Source organism: Peromyscus californicus, unplaced genomic scaffold (assembly GCF_007827085.1).
Source record: "Peromyscus californicus insignis strain IS unplaced genomic scaffold, ASM782708v3 Scaffold_8__1_contigs__length_139910024, whole genome shotgun sequence".
In the NCBI taxonomy this organism is placed as follows: Eukaryota; Metazoa; Chordata; class Mammalia; order Rodentia; family Cricetidae; genus Peromyscus; species Peromyscus californicus.
Genome location: NW_026294606.1, coordinates 117445830 through 117465068, shown reverse-complemented (window position 1 = coordinate 117465068; position 19239 = coordinate 117445830). Strand labels below are relative to the sequence as shown.

Sequence of the window (19239 nt, the reverse complement as noted above, 5' to 3'; positions counted from 1 at the left end):
TCTCAAAGTCAGGCTGGTAGTTCTGTAGGCCAGGACCCCATGAGCTTTCAACTGAGGAGAACAGCGCTTAGCCCACTTCACCGACCAGCCACGTTCTTTCTCAGCTCTAAGATGGCCTGTGAGAGGCCCTCGTGGGCTGGTCACCAAGATCAGTTTGGAACTGAGTCAGGGCAGGAAGGGACCCTGAGAGGAGACTAGCCTTACTTCCAGCCCTGGTTTGGCAAACAGCTATGGTCTGGTAGATGCTCACAACCAGGCTGTGGTCTACACACATACGCCTGAAGTGGCTGGGAATCCTCCTTCAGATGTGCTGCCCCAGTTCTGCACTGTGGCTCAAATTCCAGTTCTCTTCCTCTTCCTCCCTTAGCAAGTGGCCCCAGTCTGGTCTAGGCTAGCCTTGAATTCTTGGAAGATGGAGCAGTGGAGGGAGGGTTTCCATGCAAAGGTCAAGTTCTGCCTTTCTGTTCTTCTCCAAGCCACTGCTTTCTCCCAGACATCCTCTCCCTGGACTTACCAGAGAACCAGATCAATGAGGAGACACCTTGGAAGAATGTGAGCAAGTCAGTTCTCAGTTGTCCTAAGAGGGAAGAGAGGGAGGCGTCCAGGAGCAGGGGAAGGAGGCCACAGCAGCTCGGACAGAATACACGGTCCTCCTAGCGCCCCACAGTGCCAGGCGGGTCCTGGCCCTCTCCGCCGTCTCACGGGCACACAGAGAGGCAGTACCTGCTTAAAAGCAGTGCTTTCACCCTACCTGCAGCTGTGGAAGACAGAAATGGACTCTGGAACCAGTAGGCCTTTGGGGAGAAAACAGCAGCTTCACAGGCAGTCCCCAGCCTCAGGCAGCCAGTCACTGGGGCAGCCGGTGATAGCGGCAGTAGGTTCCAACCACCAGCTGGCCAGCATGAACCACTGTTGCTGGAGTTGAGCCCTAAAGCTTCCCACTCCATATGCCTGTTGCCTTCTAGTGGTCCTGAGGGGATTTGTGCACCCGCTCCATGGCCACTGGCCTAAATGACACAATGGCCAGCCCAGGGATTCCATGCTGAATGGCTCCAGGGTTCCCGCCCTCACTGACTCCCCTCACTCACTGTTTCGTCTTGCAGGCCCCAGTGCCTTCACAGAAGCTGTGGCTCACATCCAGGGGCAGTATGAGAGTAAGAATAAATCAGCTCACAAGGAAATCTACACCCATGTCACCTGCGCCACGGACACCAACAACATCCAGTTTGTCTTTGATGCTGTGACGGACGTCATCATCGCCAAAAATCTGCGGGGCTGTGGACTCTACTGAGCCCTGACCTCCTGCCAGCCTGCTGCTCACTTCTCCCCTGGACCCAGAGCTCTGCCACCGCTCGGATGCTCTGTGCACTGCAGAAAAACCCAGAGGCTGGCCCTGGGGGAGGAGGAGGCATCCTTTGAGCATCCCCACACTACCCCACTCCAGCTGCATGACACATGGGGACAGGGTCGGGCAAAGGTGTGGAGCGCCACACACCACAAGGCCAGAGACAGCTGCATACCACCTGAGAGCTGATCGCTGGCCAGCTGTGTCCTTAAGTGTTTCACTCAGAGCCTGAGTGGGCAGCGCTGCCATACAGTTTGGAATGGGCATGTCCTGTGCCCTGTGCCTCCTGCTCAAAGTCCTGATGTCTCTTCCTCAGCTGGGGTGATAGGGTGGCTGGTGATGGCCCTGTGGCAGGTGCTGGCTGATTAGGGGATAGTAGATGCCATCTCTCAGCTTTCCTTAGTGTCTGTTTGGTAGAGGGCAGTTCCGTCGCCAAATGCCAACATGGAATCAAGGCACTTTTGGGGTGCAAAGATTCAGACCTTGGGGAAGGCTTCCCTCCTCCTTCATCTTGGATCTTAGCCCTTCTCTGGTCATCTTCCCTTGCGCTTGGACTCCCTAGAAAACTCAGCCCTGACTCCTGTGGACCTGAGAATATTCCTTAAGACTGGCCGACTACAATGGTGCATGGGTGGGGAAACAGTCCTGTGCCAGCCACAGGCGTTAGTCGGGGAAGGAAGCTGGGGGACAGGCAGCTCTTCCTGCATAGGTTGATCGTAAGTCCTGAAAGAGCCATCTGTTGGTTCTACTCAGACAGGCTCGGCTGCCCTGAGTGTGAGTGAATAGATATGCTTCTCTAGTCACAGCCAGAGCAGGCAGAGCCCGTGGGACTGGAGACTCTTGAGGCAAGCACAGGAGACTTTACCAAGTGATTTACTAAGCCAGTTACTGAAGCCAGTGCCATACTTTACTCCACCTTGGTCAAGAAGTCAGGAAGCCCTTGTATATTCCTGGTCTCGAGGCAGAGAGCAAGCGATGAGTCATCAGCACCCTGAAGTGTGAGCTTAGGAGGAGTATAAGCCAACGCAGACATACACCCAGCCCCCTGCGGGGAAGAGCTTTAGGAAGCCTGGGAGGGACTTTGCTGCAGAGGTTCTTATGCAAAAAGGGCTGGGATGGTTTTGGCACCCCTGGCCTCAGCAGACTTGGAACAGTCGGAACATTTCCCTAGACATCTCCAGGCAGCTGTACCACAGCCTGTGGTTGAGGCAGGCTTGTGTGCTCATGGCATAGGCTGTACCTAGGGATGCAGATGTGCCCACAGGCGGGTGGGGAAAGGGCTGCACCTAGAAGGGCCTCTGCCTTCCTCAAGCCCTGTGTTCTCCTGACCTCCACTTGGAACAGTGCTCAGTCCCAGGCCAGGCAGGCCCCTGGCTCTTTCACAGTCCCCCCGGCCATGCCAACAGCTCTGGGCTTGTTGGTTCCAACAAGAACAGATCTCTGGTAGTCCAGGGAAACACAGGGACCGTCCCCAGTGCCAAATGTTTGCAGAGTTGATCCTCTGGGAAGCTCACCCCAGTCTGGCTGCCTTGCCACTTCCCCCTCACCCCACATTGTCTACACCGCCATCATTTTAGGACCTTGTGCCAGGTACTGGGAGGGAGCAGAGAACAGACTCCCGGAGCCTACAGTCTCAGTGACCTGATGTGGTGGCTAAGGCCAGTTAATTCATTGTCCCCACACTGAAGATACAGCAGTTATTTCTCAGCATCACCCACTGTGTGTGGCCACCTGAGTCCCCAGACTGTAACCCCAAATTTAAAAGCACCTGCAATCCAGGGATATTGGCCAAGCCCCATCTTTTAAGACCATTTCCGGGAAGGTGGAAGTCTCCGTTCCTATCAGCATACAGCTCCCACTCCCCAGGCAACCACTTCAGATCACCGCAGCAGGGTAGCCAGAGCCCTCAGCTAGACCAGGGCCTCGACCCAGCCTCCCGACTCCTGTTTGACCTACCGTGTTCTGCCTAGTATCTTGCACCGCCCTCAACCCTCGCACTCTGGCCATCCGAGAGAGGGAGGTCTTAGGCTGTCTGCTCTAAGCCCTCGAGAATGTGGTCCACAGGGGAAACTGTCCCGTCGCCCATCTGTGGCATCACCACCAGCAGCTCTGCCATGGGGGGCAAACGGGCATGATAGACGAGGCTTGGCTCCGTCGTGGCTTTGGGTGTTGGGGGAGAGTTGTAAGTGACCAGACCAGGAGAATGTCTCCTATCTGTAGTGGCCGTATCAGTGGCCACCCTACAGTTTCTGAGTGGTCTAACTCAGCAGGCCAGGAGCCAGTTTCTAGGAAGAGTGCCTTCACCACATTCATGGGACCGTGCTCGTTGCTAGATCCCTGTGGGCAAGTCCTGTGTCCTGTACCAACAACCATTCCAAGAATCTTCCCTCTAAACATGGGTAGAGGCCCCCAAGGGTCTGGTCTGAGTTGTGGAGGGTGCTGTTAAACTCTGCTTTGGGGATGAAGACAGAATCCTCCCAGTCTGAGCCACCCAGCGGTAGCGCTGGCCTTCAGCCTCCCATGATTCCTTCTGTGCAGCCCCTAGATCTTAGTGCCCTGTCCCTTTGGATCCTTTTGGACCAGGCAATAGACCTCCATCGTCTCAGCCTCCCAGCCCAGGCCCACACCCTACTGTTAGGAGCTGAAGGCACCTGCCCTGTGTGGACTGCACTGGATATCACTGAGTATCCTGCTCAACCCCATGACCTGGCTCTCCACAGCCCTCCCACCCACAACCCCCCCCCCAAGGCTGACACTGCTTCACCCCAGCCCTTGCCTTCTGCAGAAAGTACTGCTGCAAGAGATGCACCCACAGATCCCACATACTACCTGCAAACAAACAGCCAGTGCCCTGAGGGCAGGCTTCGCTCTCTTCCTGACCCGACCCCTCCCCTTCTCCATCGACCTAGCCTCCTGACAAGGAGATCTCCCACACCCAAGAGAGACTCAGGAAGCCTCCAGATCTTCCCACCCTGCCCAGTAGTAGCCTGCCACCCTCTTCTGAGAATTCGGGGCACAGAGCATCTTCTAGCTGCCACCGCTTTAATCTGAGCCTCCTGGTAAGCTCCAGGTACACCCCAGGGCTCTCAGGAACCCAGTCTCCAGACTCCAGCGCCCCTCACCAGAGATTCGGTCTGGACTACTGGAGGCAAGCACTTCCAGGCTGTTGATCCTGTCAGGCTACAGCCTAGAGAAAGAAAGCCCCAGCGTCCCAAAGAACATGGCCAGGGCTGTAAGCAGGCCTCCCCACACCCCACCCCTCAGTAAGAAAAAGCCTTGTACACACCTGCTTAGAGTGAGTTGGGCTTACAGACACTCCCCCATGCCAGATGATGGCCATGTCAAGGAGGGAGCAGGTGGAGGAAAACCAGAAATAATAGTCTCCATCCAAAGTCCTGGGCCCGGTAGTCGGAGTAGGGTACCTTATGAAGGGCAGCTTTCTTCTCTTCCCCAAGTACAAAAGGCCACCAGCAGAAACAGTGCCCTTCCCAGAAGCCCTCAGCCTCCTCCCCCAACCCCCTTTAGCTTCTTGCACCAGCCACAGCTGCCTACCCTGCATGGGCAGCAGCCCCCCACTTCCCAGGCTTCTCCCTGGCTTCTGACTTGACCCCTGTGGCCTATGCACACCTTCTGTCCCAGGCCAGAGGCCGGGTACCCCATGTTCCCCTTAGCGGAGCCTTCTTAGATGCAGTGCACCCCCGCCCCGACCCATTGCCATCACCTACCCTCATTAACTGTAATTTTGTAAGAAGAGTGACTTGCTGGTTTAATAAATACCTAGTTATTGTAATAATTTATTGGCTGCCATAATGTATTTATTAGTCACCCTCCATTAATAAAAATGCCAGCTCTTTCTAGCATGAGTGTGATGTATTGTGTCAGTGCCGAGGAGCTTCTGCCAGGGAAACCCACGTGACAGAGTCCTCTGTTCTCCCCAGTCTCAGGACTGTGGGCAGCCTATCAGAGTAGTAGGCATAGTACTGCTGGGAGCAGGATTCAGGCCACTGGCCACTCAGCTCACTTCGAGGCAGAAGACAGATCTGTCCTGTGCTGAGCTGCTTCCCAGGCCCAGGGTCCTAGCACCCTAGCACCTGGTGTCTCAAGATACCTAGGACCATGGTGGGTGATCTGGTGCTGGGTGCTGGTCATTGTGGCATGGCTTCCTGCTGTTCTCAGCTCTGCTTTCAGCTGGGCAGGACGAGGACTGGGAGGAATTGAGCCTCGGGAAGGCTCCAGTGGCTCCGTGCGAAGGTAATGGCAGGCAGGTGGTTGTTGGCCATCTGTGATCCCTGACTTCTCTCAAATGGCGATGTCTGATATGAAGGCCTGGCATCTCTTTCCTCCTGTGAGTACAGGCTGTGCTCTGGGCGTGGTGGTAATGGTCCTGAGGGCTGGCTGTCAGGCTGAGCGTGGGGAGGGTCTCAGTGCCGGCGCCCCCCCCCCAGCAGCTCCCCTTCTCACTGCCCTCCCAGAGTTCTGTCCAGGCCTGCTGCTCGCCCTGTCCCTGCAGAGCAGGTCTGTGTATGGCCTCTGACCCCAGAATCTCTGCTAATCCATGTTGCCCCCAGGACCTCAGACCTTGTTAATGCACGTGGTCCCTGTCCCACGGACCTATGAGTGGACTACAGTGTGGGGGTAGGGACTGGTGGGCCAAGACTCAGCAGGCAGGGATCCAGGAGCCTTGGAGAACTGCTCTCGAGTCCCCCAAGCCTCGGCATATCAACCCTCAAGGAGTCCTTCAGCCCTGTCCATAGCAAGTGGTCCCCCACCTTAGCTTGGACAGCTCTGGTGACCCCTCTGTGGTTTCCCTCTGGTCCTTAGTGTTCCAGATGTCTGCCCTATGTCCACCAGCATCTGTCGACTCAGCAGCTCTTGGGGCAATGTGCAGTGAAGCTGAGCATGAGAACTTGCTTCTGGCTGAGGCTCTGCATTGACAGCTATAGGAAGGACATGGTGCCACTATAGGATGCAATGCCTTTTCCTGTTGAATACTTGGGGTCTCGGAGCTTCCCTACTAGGCTCTCAATGATTGCCAGTGTCACGGTGCTAGGTCCAGAACATAGGCCCACATGGCTCTACCTCCACCAAGATTCCATGGGCAAGTGAGTCCTGTGCAAAGGGCAGGGAGGCTTTATTGGAGAGTAAGAATGAAGCCACTGGATTTGTTTAGCAGACTCAAAGGGCAGTAGTTCACTACAGATACAAGAGGGCACTGTGGTTTTTTTCTGTTGTCCGGGGATGTGGGAAGCAGCTGAGAACTTGGGCTATGCACCCCACATTACTGTCAGCCCTAAGAACAGAGCTCACAGGCTAGGAGAGACAATGGTAGGCAGGGCATGGAGTCAGCTGTGACACTGATTCCTTTTTGAAAGGCCCAGATTGCCACACTAACTAGAAAACACCCCAAGAAGTTCTGGGTGGAGCTCAGGGCCAGGGCATGTCCGCTTTGGTTTATTTTTGTTTTCTTGCAGAGCAGGGGATAGAACCCAGAGCCTCCAGCATGCTAGGCAAGCACTCTACCAACTGAGCCACACCTCCCAGGACTACTCTTTGCTCTTGAGGGTCACACTTGTATCACCTTATTGTCCCCTACCGGTTGATCAGGCTAAAGGACATTAGACGGGTAGAGTGCTGGGAAGGGTGCTGGCACAGGGTGGGTCTCAAGGACCAGTAGTCACCACTCTATCGTCTTCCTTCACCTCCTGCTCAGACAGGAAGGCAGAATGGCCCCTAGGCCTGCAGTGAACCCAGCTCCTACTCTTGTTCATTTCAGGTCCATGGGCTTCAGCAATGTCCATCAACATCCACACTTGTCTGTCCTTCTGTCACTTGCCAGAGATCTAGTGTGGATTGCCCAGCGCTTGAGTTCAGACTCAGGTGATGAGCCTCCCAAAGCTAGAGCAGACTATCTGGGACACTGAGAGGCTGTCTCTTTCCACACCTCTCTGCAGACAGAGGGTACTGACAGGGCAACAGGCTGGCCTATCGCAAGAAGCAGGTGAATGTGCTTGGCTTCTAAAGTAAAACAATTGACCTTTACCCAGGGCGAAAGGCCATTCTCCTGAAACTCGGGCTTTATTCTGGGTGCCCATCACATTCAGACATTTACTAAACAAATTTCTGTATACAAGATAGGAATTTATATCTGCCATGCTTAAGACCTGTGTAGGTCTGGCTGTAGCTGGTTTTGGCTCAGCAGGAGGAGGCATCCCCTGTCTCCATCCCTGAAAATGGCTCCGCACACTCCTTGAGTGGCCACCCTCAAGGATGCTAGCAGCAGTCACCCCATCCTCTTCCTGGCATGTACCCTCCCACCTGTCTTCCCATAAGAGAGGCCTGATTGGGCCAAAGAAGAAGGGTCCAGACAAAGAGAAATCTCAGCTCCCTGACTCCGGTCCAGCACTGTGCTCACACATTCTAGGGAGATTATCACATGGCTGGGGGCTCTGCCATTCTGATCCTGGGTCTCCTAACCTCAGCCTCACCCAGGGAGTCTCCCATTGGCCAAGAATGGTGGGTGCTTGGCATGCCAGCATCAGGTGCACCGTGATGCATTTCCAACTTCAGGCTTTATACACTGACCTCATGGAGGAGCCTGGAGCCCAGGGCCTCCTGGGTGCTGAAGAGCCCAGTCTCTCTTTACACCTAATTCTCTTCTTCTCTTCCCTGTCTCTCTGTGTGTCTCTCTGTGTCTTGCTCTCTCCCCTCCCCCTCACCGGGGCTGCAGAACCGCATGCACGAGTCTCTCATGCTCTTCGACTCCATCTGTAACAACAAGTTTTTCATCGATACCTCCATCATTCTCTTCCTCAACAAGAAAGACCTCTTTGGCGAGAAGATTAAGAAGTCGCCCTTGACCATCTGCTTTCCTGAATACCCAGGTGGGTGTTACCGCCCTGTACAAGAGAAAGCCCCAGGCCTGGTTGTGGACCTGGATTCCCCCCACACACACCCCCCACAAGAGACACCAACTGGGATCCCACAGCCTGTGGGCTCCAGGAACAGGCTGATACGCAGGGCAGCTAGAAAGCAAGGGGCCAGTGCAGGAGTCTGTCGGCATGTTGGAGAAGCGCTGAGACATGACCAGCTGTGGACATGTCCCTGGGTGGCCTTTCCAGAGCCACAGGTGTCATAGTGAAAGGTTCAGGGATGAAGGCGGGACAGGCCCACTGGTGTTCCTTTGCTTTCTTTCTGGTCATTCCTGACGTCCCAGGACTTAGTGGGAAAGCCTCCTAAATTCTCATGAGGTGCCTCTCCTCACCCTGGCCCAGCACAGCTACCTCCTTGTGAAAGGAAAAGGTGGCCTGGTGGCCTGTGAGGGTGGCTCGGGAACCTGTGCTCTGCCACCAGTTTGCTCTGCACACACCCCACCTTCCCCCTCCTTCCAGCTCTCCCCACTTCACTCACCCAGATGAAACCACTCCATGTATTGCAAGCTTCCTCCGCACCTGCCTGCTTTTCCTCTGCCTTTGTTGGACCGTTTTCCCCCAAGACACACACTTTGTTTGGTTCTCAGGGGAATGGATCACAGACAGCCCCCTGCCCATACCCATAAAACTCTTTCCAAACAGGTACAAGAGGGAAAGGCTAAAGGCAGGGTTGATTCAATGCCAGAGCCCAACCTTCTAGAGACTGGACAGTTTTAGGGTTCCCTTGGGGCAGAATTGAGGACAGGACCAACAACCTCCAAAGGCAGAGGATGTACCCCATCCTCCAGGTATGAGCACATGTTGCATGAACATGGAACTCACTGACATGGCCCTGGAGTTGGTCTGTAGTACTGGACTCAGGTCCTGGGGCCACGCAGGTCCCCAAAACCAGCCAAAAGGGTCCTAAACTGTAGCACAGGTGGATGGCAGTCTCTCCCAGTTTCTTCACTACCAAAAATAGCTGTGAGAAGGAGAGGACCCACCAGCCCGTACTGGGATGCGCTGTGGTGCCTGCAAATTGCAAGGTACAGGGGGAGCCAGTTACTTAACACGCGGCACCCCATTTTTATCTGGGTACCATAGCAGACCATGATGGTACCTCAGGGTGGCTAGAAGGATGGTGAGAGAGACTGGTGTTTGGCGCCAGGTTTACATAACTGCTGGCCATTGTTGTCACAGTACCGAGAGGGTGAAGTCTGAAGGAACCAAGGAGGTGCCCTCTGCAGGTAAAGCAGGTGCAAAAACATCCCAAAAGGCCAAGGAACTCATACCTGTAGGCACAGCTCTTGGCAGCCACCGCTGAATTCTTCAGCTGCAGCAAGAACTCCCCAGCTCCTAAGGCTTTTTATAAAAGTGTGGCTATGTAGGAGGCCTAACGGCCTCAGGTCCTGTCTTAAGGTTCATTAGGAATGTGGCCTGAGTGGTCAGTCTCACTGTTGTGGAGCAGTTGCTGGATGTCCCCAGTCCTCTGGGACCTGCAGAGGAGACAGGTTGAGTTCAAACAGCATGGCAGATAATAAAGTCACAAATGTCATGCCACCATGAGTTACGAGGACACAGAACAAGTAGGAGGGGTGTTGGGCAGTGCCTGAGAGACTTTGTGGGCCAACGTGGTCAGGGTCACAGTGGACTGTGTAAAAACACTAGGTTCAGCAGATGTGGCACGGTGTGGGAGCACCCGCATCTGGAAGTCTACCTGCTCTTCTGGGAGCTTTCCAGCGGAGAAGCTCCTGAACAGGCAGCCTCTGCCACCGTCTGCTCTCTGGAGGCTTTGCTGTGGCTCAGCACTGAATGTGCTTCTGTCCTCAGCGATGATGGGTGGAGGAGGCTAGCCCCGACCCCACTGAGGGGTGCCCCACCCCTCAGCCTTCACATTGACTCACCACTAGCCTGGAACTCCAGCCTGGAACTATCTTTTGTTTCAGAAGGCAAGTCCTTGCCAGTCAGTGTCTCCAGAGGTCCACACCCCTGGCCAACCAGCCTGTGCTCACACGCTCCCAGAATACCATTGCTGTTTCTGTACTAGGCTACATCCTGACAGACTGAAGGAGATGGGGCATCTTCCTTGTTCTTGGATTTTCCATACTTTTGTCATGGTCCATATCATATGGTATTCAATAAAAGGTTCCTATGGGACAGATCCACAAGCTCTTAGACTAGCTGGTTAGAAAACATCCGTCTCACCCACAGATGTGCCCATTAACCACCCCCCTCCCCCGGCCTGCCAGAGCCAAGGGAACACCCAAGGAATTGTTAGGGGCATTGAAGGAGCCCGGTGGGTGCCTCACACAGTGATATCCTTTAAGCCTCTCACTGTTCCCATGACTTGGCTACTCACCCAAGAACTGAGACTGTTTAGTGGTGGCCCAGCCCAGGCAGGGACCTCTCAGAAAGACCTACTGCAGCAGAGCTCAGGCTGGCTTGGTGCCCACCACATGTAAAGTACCACAAGACCCTTTAGTGCTATTCCTCCTTGGGCTTCATTTACAGGTTTGTTAGAATTGCAGGGTTGGAGAGGGAGACAGCTCGGTGATTAAGAATGTTTCCTGTTCTTCCAGAGTTCCTGAACTTCCAAGTTCAGTTTCTAGCACACACCAGGTGGCTCAAAACTACCTGTAATTCCATCTCCAGGGGGATCCGAAGCCTCTTCTGGCTTCCATAGACTCTAGCACAGCACATATATGGACATATACTCACAAAGACGCATATACATACACATAAATACGAATAAATCTTAGAAGTCTCCAGTGGGCCGGGGGGATGGTTCAGAGTGCCTGCTACTCTTCCAGAGAATCTAGGTTTGGGTTCCAGCTTCTACATGGCAGCTAACAACTGTCTGTAACTCCAGTTCCAGGGGACCAACATCTTCTTCTGGCTGCTGCAGACATACACACATGTGCTGCACAGACATACATGTAGGCAAACACCCATACAGAGAAAACTAAATTAAAAAAAAAAAAGTCATGGAGTTGGTTTAGATTTCAATTGTAGGTCATGGAGGGGGTTTCATCCAGATTTGTTAATCTAAAACAAACGAGGTCTCCTGTGGCTTGCTCTTCCCCGAGCATCGTGCCCATCTAAACACGTAAGTAAAAGCTGAGGAGGCAGAAGGCAGGCGATGCCAGGCCTTCCATGGTTTTTACCTTCCAGTGTTGCCTTACCCTGGAGGAGGGCGTGGCACTCCTGCTGTTCCTTCCTGTCTCGCCCCCCACCCCCCCTCCCGGATTTGCCTCCTGACCACTCCCCTGTCCACCCCCAACTCTCACTAGGGCCTCTTGCCGATTCTTCTGTATCTTCCTGCAGGCTCCAACACCTATGAAGATGCAGCTGCCTACATCCAAACCCAGTTTGAAAGCAAAAACCGCTCACCCAACAAAGAAATCTATTGTCACATGACTTGTGCCACAGACACGAATAATATCCAGGTGGTATTCGACGCTGTCACCGACATCATCATTGCCAACAATCTCCGGGGCTGCGGCTTGTACTGACCTCTTGTCCTGTATAGCAACCTATTTGGTAATGATTCCAGCACTCACAGAACAGCTTGCGTGTACACACACACACACACACACACACACACACACACACACACACACACCACTAACCAGTGCAAGTTGGTAAATAAACTTTAAAGAGGCATAACAAAAACCTTATCTATACACAAGTATATATTAGAAAAATGTTTTTAGTTAATACTCGAAAGAGCTACGGACAGAACTGACCACCATCCCTAGCTCATCAGTTTTCCTGGGACAGCACATGAGCATGCACACATGTGCGTGCACACACACAGGGCATGGTAGGAGCCTAGGTTGGGAATCCTCTGGACAGCCCCAGGGTTTTACTTTCCGAGACCCACTCTATGAGCAGGGCAGGCAGAGGGAGACCTGGGTCTGTCCATCCGGCCTGCCCTGCTCTGCATCCTACCACGAGGCCGCCTGCTCAGCTCTGCCCTACCCCTGCTCAAATTCCAAAACCCTTTAAGAAGTCGCCAACACTCTAAGCATCCCCCTACCTTACAGCCCCAACAGAAAACTCTAAGGACCCTTCTCTTTTGGGTGGTGGTGGTGGTTGTTTATTTCAAGAATCTAGAAGAATCATTGCTCCAATCAATCCATTGTCTCCTGAGTTTTTTATTTATGGGAACAGAGAAAAAAATAGAGAGATGGGAGACCTGGTCTGCCTTTTCAAATAGCTGAGGGGAGGAAACACAGGAGCCATTGCCCAAACCCGCCTAACAGCGTTGAAGCCAGATTCCCTCAAAGAGGGCATGTGGACAAGGTGTGAGTGGTCTGGGGAGGGCTGGACTGGCAGGCAGGGCCAGAAGCAGGGCATAAGGCAGAGATGGGCTTCTCTAAAAAGGGCACCCCGCTTTGCCCTACCCCTGCATTAGTTGAAATGTTCTAGGGTTTGTTGGGTGGTTGGTTTTTAAAATCAAGAACATGGTCAGACTGGCCCTATCTCTCTCTCTACAGACTGCTTCATGGACTTTGCTGTTGATGTTCATCTCCTGGTAGCATGACCTTTGGCCTTTGTAAGACACACAGCCTTTCTGTACCAAGCCCCTGTCTAACCCACGACCCCAGAGTGACTGACGGCTGTGTATTTCTGTAGAATGCTGTAGAATCCGGTTTTAGTTGAGTCTTTACATTTAGAACTTGAAAGAATTTTAAAAAAAGAACATTTCTCATGTGCTTTGTAGCTTTAAAAAAGAAAAAAAGGAAAACTCATCATTTCATCCATATTTCCTTTTATTTTGAAATAAAAAACCATGCACATCAGTACCCACCCCGTCCCGGTCCCAGCTCCGATTGGGGCCGGCACCCAGCAGCCGTGCTGGGCCTGGCGCCTCCCAGGGCTTCTGTGCAGCCTGTTGCAACATCCCATGCCTGTTGGCTGTCCGGAAACCTCATATACCACCAGGCAGTGGCAGCTCTGCCCTGCCCACCCACGCAACTCCACACACAGTCACTCCAAGCTGGCATAGAAAAAGCACAGCTCTGGCGGGTAGCTGCCACAGACCACACCCATCTATAAAAATCCAGCCCCATAGAAGCAAGGAACCCCGCCCCCTCCTCGAGTCCCTGTGTGTTGTTACTTTTCGGGTTTTCTTTTTGTCCCAATGAGTACTTCCATCACATACCTGGCCAGCTCTACTGCTATCTGGGGAATGGGGTTGTGTGGTTTGGGGGTTTTTCCTGTAACACCACAGCCTCCAGCCTTGGGCAGAAGCCCTCCCTCACGTGTCCTTCTCCTGACCTCTCCTCTGTTCCAGTGATCTGTGTTCACTCTCTCATGTTGGGATGTTTGTGCTGCAGATAAAAAAAAGAACAAAAAAATAAATAAATAAAAGTTTTTAAATACCACAAGATGGAAGAAAAAAAATTTAAGATGGAATGTAGTGTTTACATTAAAGCCACAGTTTCATGATCAGTCCTATGTCATTTCTACTTGACTAGTATCTAATCCCAGACCTGTTCACAGTTTCACTTTTAAGACAATATTTGCTGAAGACCAGTCACAGCCATTTCAATAATGGAGGCGAAAAGACAAAACAAAAAAATTAAAAATACAGAAAAAAAAAACTTGAAAAAAGGAAAAAAGTAAAAAAAAATAATAATAATGAATCAAAAGCCCGCGGGTCTTTGTAAGCCTTTCTATTCCCATCGGTGGGGTTTCTGTGACAACTGACACACTGCCAGCCTACTTCTCTAATGGAAATCCATGTGTAGCTCAATAAAGAGAATGTTTGTCTGTACTGAGTCTGACCTGCTGCCTTCCAGACGACGGTGCCCAGGGCGAGCGTCACTCTGACAGCAAAGGAGCCACCTGGCCACACACCCTGGGAGGGTGGTGGGTAAGGAATCCTCCACATGATCTTCCAGGTCTCTCAACACTGTCACTGAGGGGAGCCAGTTGAGGGCACAGTAATTGGGAAAGCTGCCTGGCGTCCGCCTTTCCAACCCCCCCATACCCCTACACACACACACACACACACACACACACACACACACACACACACACACACACACACGGAAATGAGAGCTGGGAGTTGGGCAGCTACTTTCTGGCTGCAGCTCCTCCAGTTCAGCAGGGGTTTTGTGTTTCCGGTGGGTCTGAGACTGGGGCAGGAAAAGCAGAGGGAAAAACAAGCCACGCCCTTCTCCTGACTCCTGTGCCCAGGCTTTCCCTCCAAGAGGGCCGAACTGCCTCAGCCTTCTGCATCACCCTCGGAAGGTTTCCTTTTGCTTTGCTTGGCCTACTGCAGCTGGGTACAAGGTACTGGGCAGGCAGAACCCATGGGAAGCAGGACAACACAACCTGGCTCTCAGTCTGAGCTCTCCAGCTGCTGGGCTCACTACTCCAACTACTGTGGCTTTGCATAAGAACTAGCAAATGGGTTGACACTGGGCCTACCAAATGCCTCACAGCACAGGGCAGTCCTTAGGCAAGCAGTTAAAAACAGGTTCTGTGTCTGCGGTGCAGAGGGGAATCTTACAGTGGTCTGCTTAGTCACATCTTCACCCAACAGCACCCACATGGAAACTCTCAGATCAGGAAGGCCTCTCCCTGACACATGGCACATGCCTTGGGTTGTTTGAATCCAGCATGGTGTGTGTGAAGGGGGCACAATACTATTTCAGAGCAAGGCTAACAGTCCTGTCTTATCATGTTGAATACCTAGTAAATGCAATCCCTGCCCCTCAAAACCAAGCCACGCCTCTTCTCCAGTGCTTTCTCTACCAATTCCCTCCTCCCCAAGTTGCCGTCTACAGAGGGACCTATACAACTTACACCCGAACCAAGACCCCAATGGGAGGCTGAAGACGACTAAGACCTGTTCCTGCCAGGTCTGGGTTTATCTCCAAATAAGTTACATTCTACCGAGTTCCTTCCCAACTTTCCAACCTGCAAGTGGATTTTGCAGATAGATAAAAGCCAATGTTTTGTTTTGACCTTATTTTTCTATTTCCCCCGTGTTGGACATGGGATCCAGGATGCCATGCATGCTAGGCAAGTCTTTACCTGCTATGGTATACCCCAGCACAGGCTTCTTTCTTAAGAGAAAGGTCAGGAAGCAGTTTTTGGAGAGGAGAGGGAGAGGAAGGTTTAGTACAAGTATCGAGGTAGAACCTATATATCTTTAAAAAAACAAAAACACGCCAGGCGGTGGTGGCTCACGCCTTTAATCCCAGCACTCGGGAGGCAGAGCCAGGCGGATCTCTGTGAGTTCGAGGCCAGCCTGGTCTACCAAGTGAGCTCCAGGAAAGGCGCAAAGCTACACAGAGAAACCCTGTCTCGAAAAACAAAAAAAAAAAAAAAAAAAAAACAAAAAAACAAAAACACACAAACTCCATATACAGCCAGGGTCAGAACCACTTCAAACCCTATGGAAAGCAGAGGTGCGAGATAGACCTTCAGGTAAGACAAGGAGCCTTCCAGGACAGACAGACAGACAGACAGAGTGAACCTCCATTTGTGTGCCCTGCTCCCAAACAGCTTGGAGGAGATTCCTTTCCTAAAATCTCAAGATAGGATCAAGCCTGCTGGCTCCAAACTTAAAAGCATTCTCTACCCTGCTCTAGGGAAGGTCAAGTTTAGGTTACCCAAGCACTGAAGAGTCACACCACCACCAGCCAGGTCATTGGCCCTCCAGCTCAGCTGTGGAGCAGCAAAGCTCCAAGGAGCTTCTGGGAAATTTTGGAACTATTCTTGTGCTTCTGTTTTCCTAATCGTTCATATTTAATTTTTGTCTTCTTGGGTCCTTTTTTGCTTTTAAAATTTGAGGCGTTTATGTAGCAGAGAGAATGATAGACCTGGCCGCCAGAGGACAGTGAGAGCAATGGAACCAATCTCACCACCAGTGCCTTTACTTACCACCATCCGTGTCCCCAAGAAGTGATGGAAGCCAGAAGCCTTGACTATGCAGATATTTCTCTACCAACTTCCTGTTGACCCAAGCTATCTACAGAGGGGCAAATCAAGGGCCTTCTCTTCCCGGACTATCTTAAGCCACGGGAAGGCTTCTGCTTCCTACTGTCAATGTTCTACAACGTTCAAGACCCTCTGAAACTAACTGCAAGTGGTCTCCACCTTCGCACCTCTGAAATGTAACGTGTGGAATCTGCTTCACCTTCATTTTCACGGGCAGTATGGGAAGATATCATGAATACCAGGCAAAGAAAAGCTCAGTGTTACCTTCTCCAAATAAAACACTAGGAGAACCTCACCCCCACCCTCCAGTTCCAAAGGATGATAAAACACCCCAACCCAAACAGCAGACACAGAAGCAGAATGGGATTCCAGCGGCCCCTTGGAAGAGTGCTGCTGCCTCAGCTTCCAACTACACACAACACACTACAAGAGGTTGCATTTTATTATTGTTGCTTTACAATAAAAACAAATCGCTATGCTCTCAGCAAAACAAATTTAAAAAAAAACCACAGGAATTTAACTAACAGCAGTTCAAGGTAAGGCTTTTGGAAGATTTATTGAAATAAATTATCTTCACCTATTCGCCTATTCCCCTTCCTTCAATTACTTGTCAACATTCTAAAAACTTTCCAATATGTAAAATACATTTAACTTTGCCAATAATTTTGGATAATACTGGATTCTTCCCAAAAGGACTACCATAAAACTATGTTTTGAAACATTAAAAAAAATCCAGTGGGACATAAAACTATGTAACCTATGATTGCGTGTTTCAAATCCTTAAATACGCGGAGAACTGGAGAAAATCCAGGACCAAGTCTGCTTGAGGCATGTGGATTATTCAATGTCTTCCCTGTCTGTTTAATGAGACCCATAGGAACAAAAGCAGGGAATGAAGGGCTCCGGGGAGAAAGATACAGAAGGTATTTCTTCAGCAATGTCCTCTAAAATATCCCTGCCTGGCAGGCCCATACCTATCCAAGGATCAAACCCATATGTTTAGCATAGCCTAACTGGGTTGACCAAGGAATTAAAACCATAAGCAAAGCTTGCTGCTCATCCCTTCCCATGCCTAGAGTAAGCAGAGTGGGAAGAAAAAGGAGGAGGCCATAGGGGCACGCTTATGTGATGCAGGAGCACCAGAGTGAACGGAAGTGAAGCCAGCTGTGGATCGGGGCTCAGGTCGGTCCTGAATATTAAGAGCAGAGAAGGGTCTCCTCATTCTGCAGCCCTGAGCTTTCTCTTTCTGCTCCAGGTACCAAAGTAGTTCTTTCTACATGATGCCCTGCTGGTCTAGAGGTCCAGGTGCCTGTAGGACTGGCCTCTGGAACACTGTGGCTGCTTCCTCCCTAAGCACAGCATTTGACAACAGGATAGCTTGTCATGGTGTAGACTCCTGCTGTGCACCTCCTGGCTGCTGGGATGCACCCTCCCCAGAACCCACGCTTCCTTCCAGCTGTGGCGCTAAAGACACTAACATCTGCCATGGCTTATACCAAAGCAGAAATTGAAACGACCTGCTGTAGGCAGTTGAGTGCCTAAGTGCCCACTTCCCTTGCTTGTCCCACCCCCAACAAGTCCAGTCAACACCAGAAGAGGTCATGCCTAGAGTTAAAATGTGCAGTGTTTCTAAGGGGAAGAGAAATGCCACATAGAAAGTATTACAAAGGATTAAATTCGTCAGCTGTCCACACACTAGTAAGACCACATGCTTTATGCAGCGGCAATGCAGTCGCGGGTCTCCACACAGCAGGCAAAACTGGGACAGGCCTCTTCCGGTAGGGAGGCGGGCGGGCAGGAGGCTGAGGAAGATGAGGAAGCACTAGGTTGTCTGCTGCCTCTGAAGTCTCCGCTCAGCAGCAGCTGCCAGCATCCTCCGGCGCAGGGTCACAGGGTCAGAGGACGTGCCTTCAGAGGGGAGGAGTCTCTCTGAGGCCATGTCATCTTCAGAACTTTTGTTCAAGAACCGCCTGTAAGAAATGAGGAAGGCACAAGAGAAAGATGAGAAATGGGAAGATATGCAGGCTGTTTTCAGTTTCCCTTCTCCACAGGTACCTTTACAAAGCTGTCACTCAAGATCATCTACAAACACTCTTGCCTGTGGGCTGGGGTCAGTGCAGCTCAGTAGCAGGGCACTTGCTCAGCATGTATGAGGCCTTGTGCTCAACCCAAAGCCGTAAAAGGAGAGGACGAGAGGAAGGAAGAAGGAAGGAAGAAAGGAAGGAAGAAGGAAGGAAGGAAGGAAGGAAGGAAGGAAGGAAGGAAGGAAGGAAGGAAGGAAGGAAGGCCAAGAGGGGGTAGGGAGCAGGGAGAAGGGCACAGCATAGACTTCAATGGATGACCCTAATTCCCGGGGAGAGGACTCTCCTCTGCCTACTCCCTTCCCACAGACACAGCATGGGAACTTATAGTGACAGCTCTATGCAAGGCACAAAACCCACCTGAATGAATAACACTGGTCTTGTCCTCAAGAATTGAAATAGGATTCTACCAACCCAAAGGAACACTCTGTGCCCCAGCTGCCACCAACTATGGGGGAATTCATGGAACGCAGGTGCTCTGTCCACACTGCTGGCCCCCTCGAGGCAGAGTGCTCAAGGAGTCTTAAAGGCAGACCTCAGGTCCTGACAGGATTAACCACCCCAGGTATCAGTTTCTTATCTGTATGTCTGTCATGTGGATTAACCAAAAAGCAGAGAGAGAACTCATGGCCAGGGCTGAGAACAGGGGGCACCAAGCCGCCATCCCTCCCTGTAACTTCCGTTTGCTGACGAGGACTGGAGAATCCACTCACCTCCGAGCCTGCTGCAGGAGGTCATCCTTGCGCTGGACTAACATGCGCTGTCTCTCATCAGCAGACTTGGAGAAGCGGCTCCCCCGGGCCTCAAAGTCTTCCACCTCACCGGGCTCCACTTCTACCTCACTGAAGTCCAGGGTCTCTTCCAGGCGAGGACTGAGGTCCAGTGGTACACGCTCCGTCTGGACAGAGAGGCAGCTGTTAGCACAGGCCTTTCCCTCCCAGAGAGC

The 19239-nt window shown here is 52.0% G+C and overlaps 2 protein-coding genes across 4 annotated transcripts in view; one reads left to right on the top strand and one right to left on the bottom strand.

The window, feature by feature from the left end:
* The window catches only part of Gnao1 (G protein subunit alpha o1), a 160265-nt gene extending 146230 nt beyond the window's left edge, over positions 1–14035 (top strand). Inside the window, exons 7-9 of one of the 3 annotated variants that reach the window (XM_052727410.1) lie at positions 8073–8226; positions 11578–11793; positions 12753–14035. In XM_052727410.1, the coding sequence (XP_052583370.1) occupies positions 8073–8226; positions 11578–11765 (342 nt within the window). In that variant the 3' untranslated portion in view covers positions 11766–11793; positions 12753–14035. Of the gene's footprint in view, positions 1–1103; positions 5203–8072; positions 8227–11577 lie in introns of those variants that run through there. The other 2 variants (XM_052727411.1, XM_052727408.1) reach the window with 2 other exon arrangements.
* A 2601-nt stretch (positions 14036–16636) lies between these two features.
* The window catches only part of Amfr (autocrine motility factor receptor), a 45270-nt gene continuing 42667 nt past the window's right edge, over positions 16637–19239 (bottom strand). The window contains exons 13-14 of the mRNA XM_052727407.1: positions 19007–19191; positions 16637–18182 (exon numbers count right to left, since the gene is read on the bottom strand). Coding sequence (XP_052583367.1) covers positions 18035–18182; positions 19007–19191 — 333 coding nt within the window. The 3' untranslated portion in view covers positions 16637–18034. The remainder of the gene's footprint in view (positions 18183–19006; positions 19192–19239) is intronic.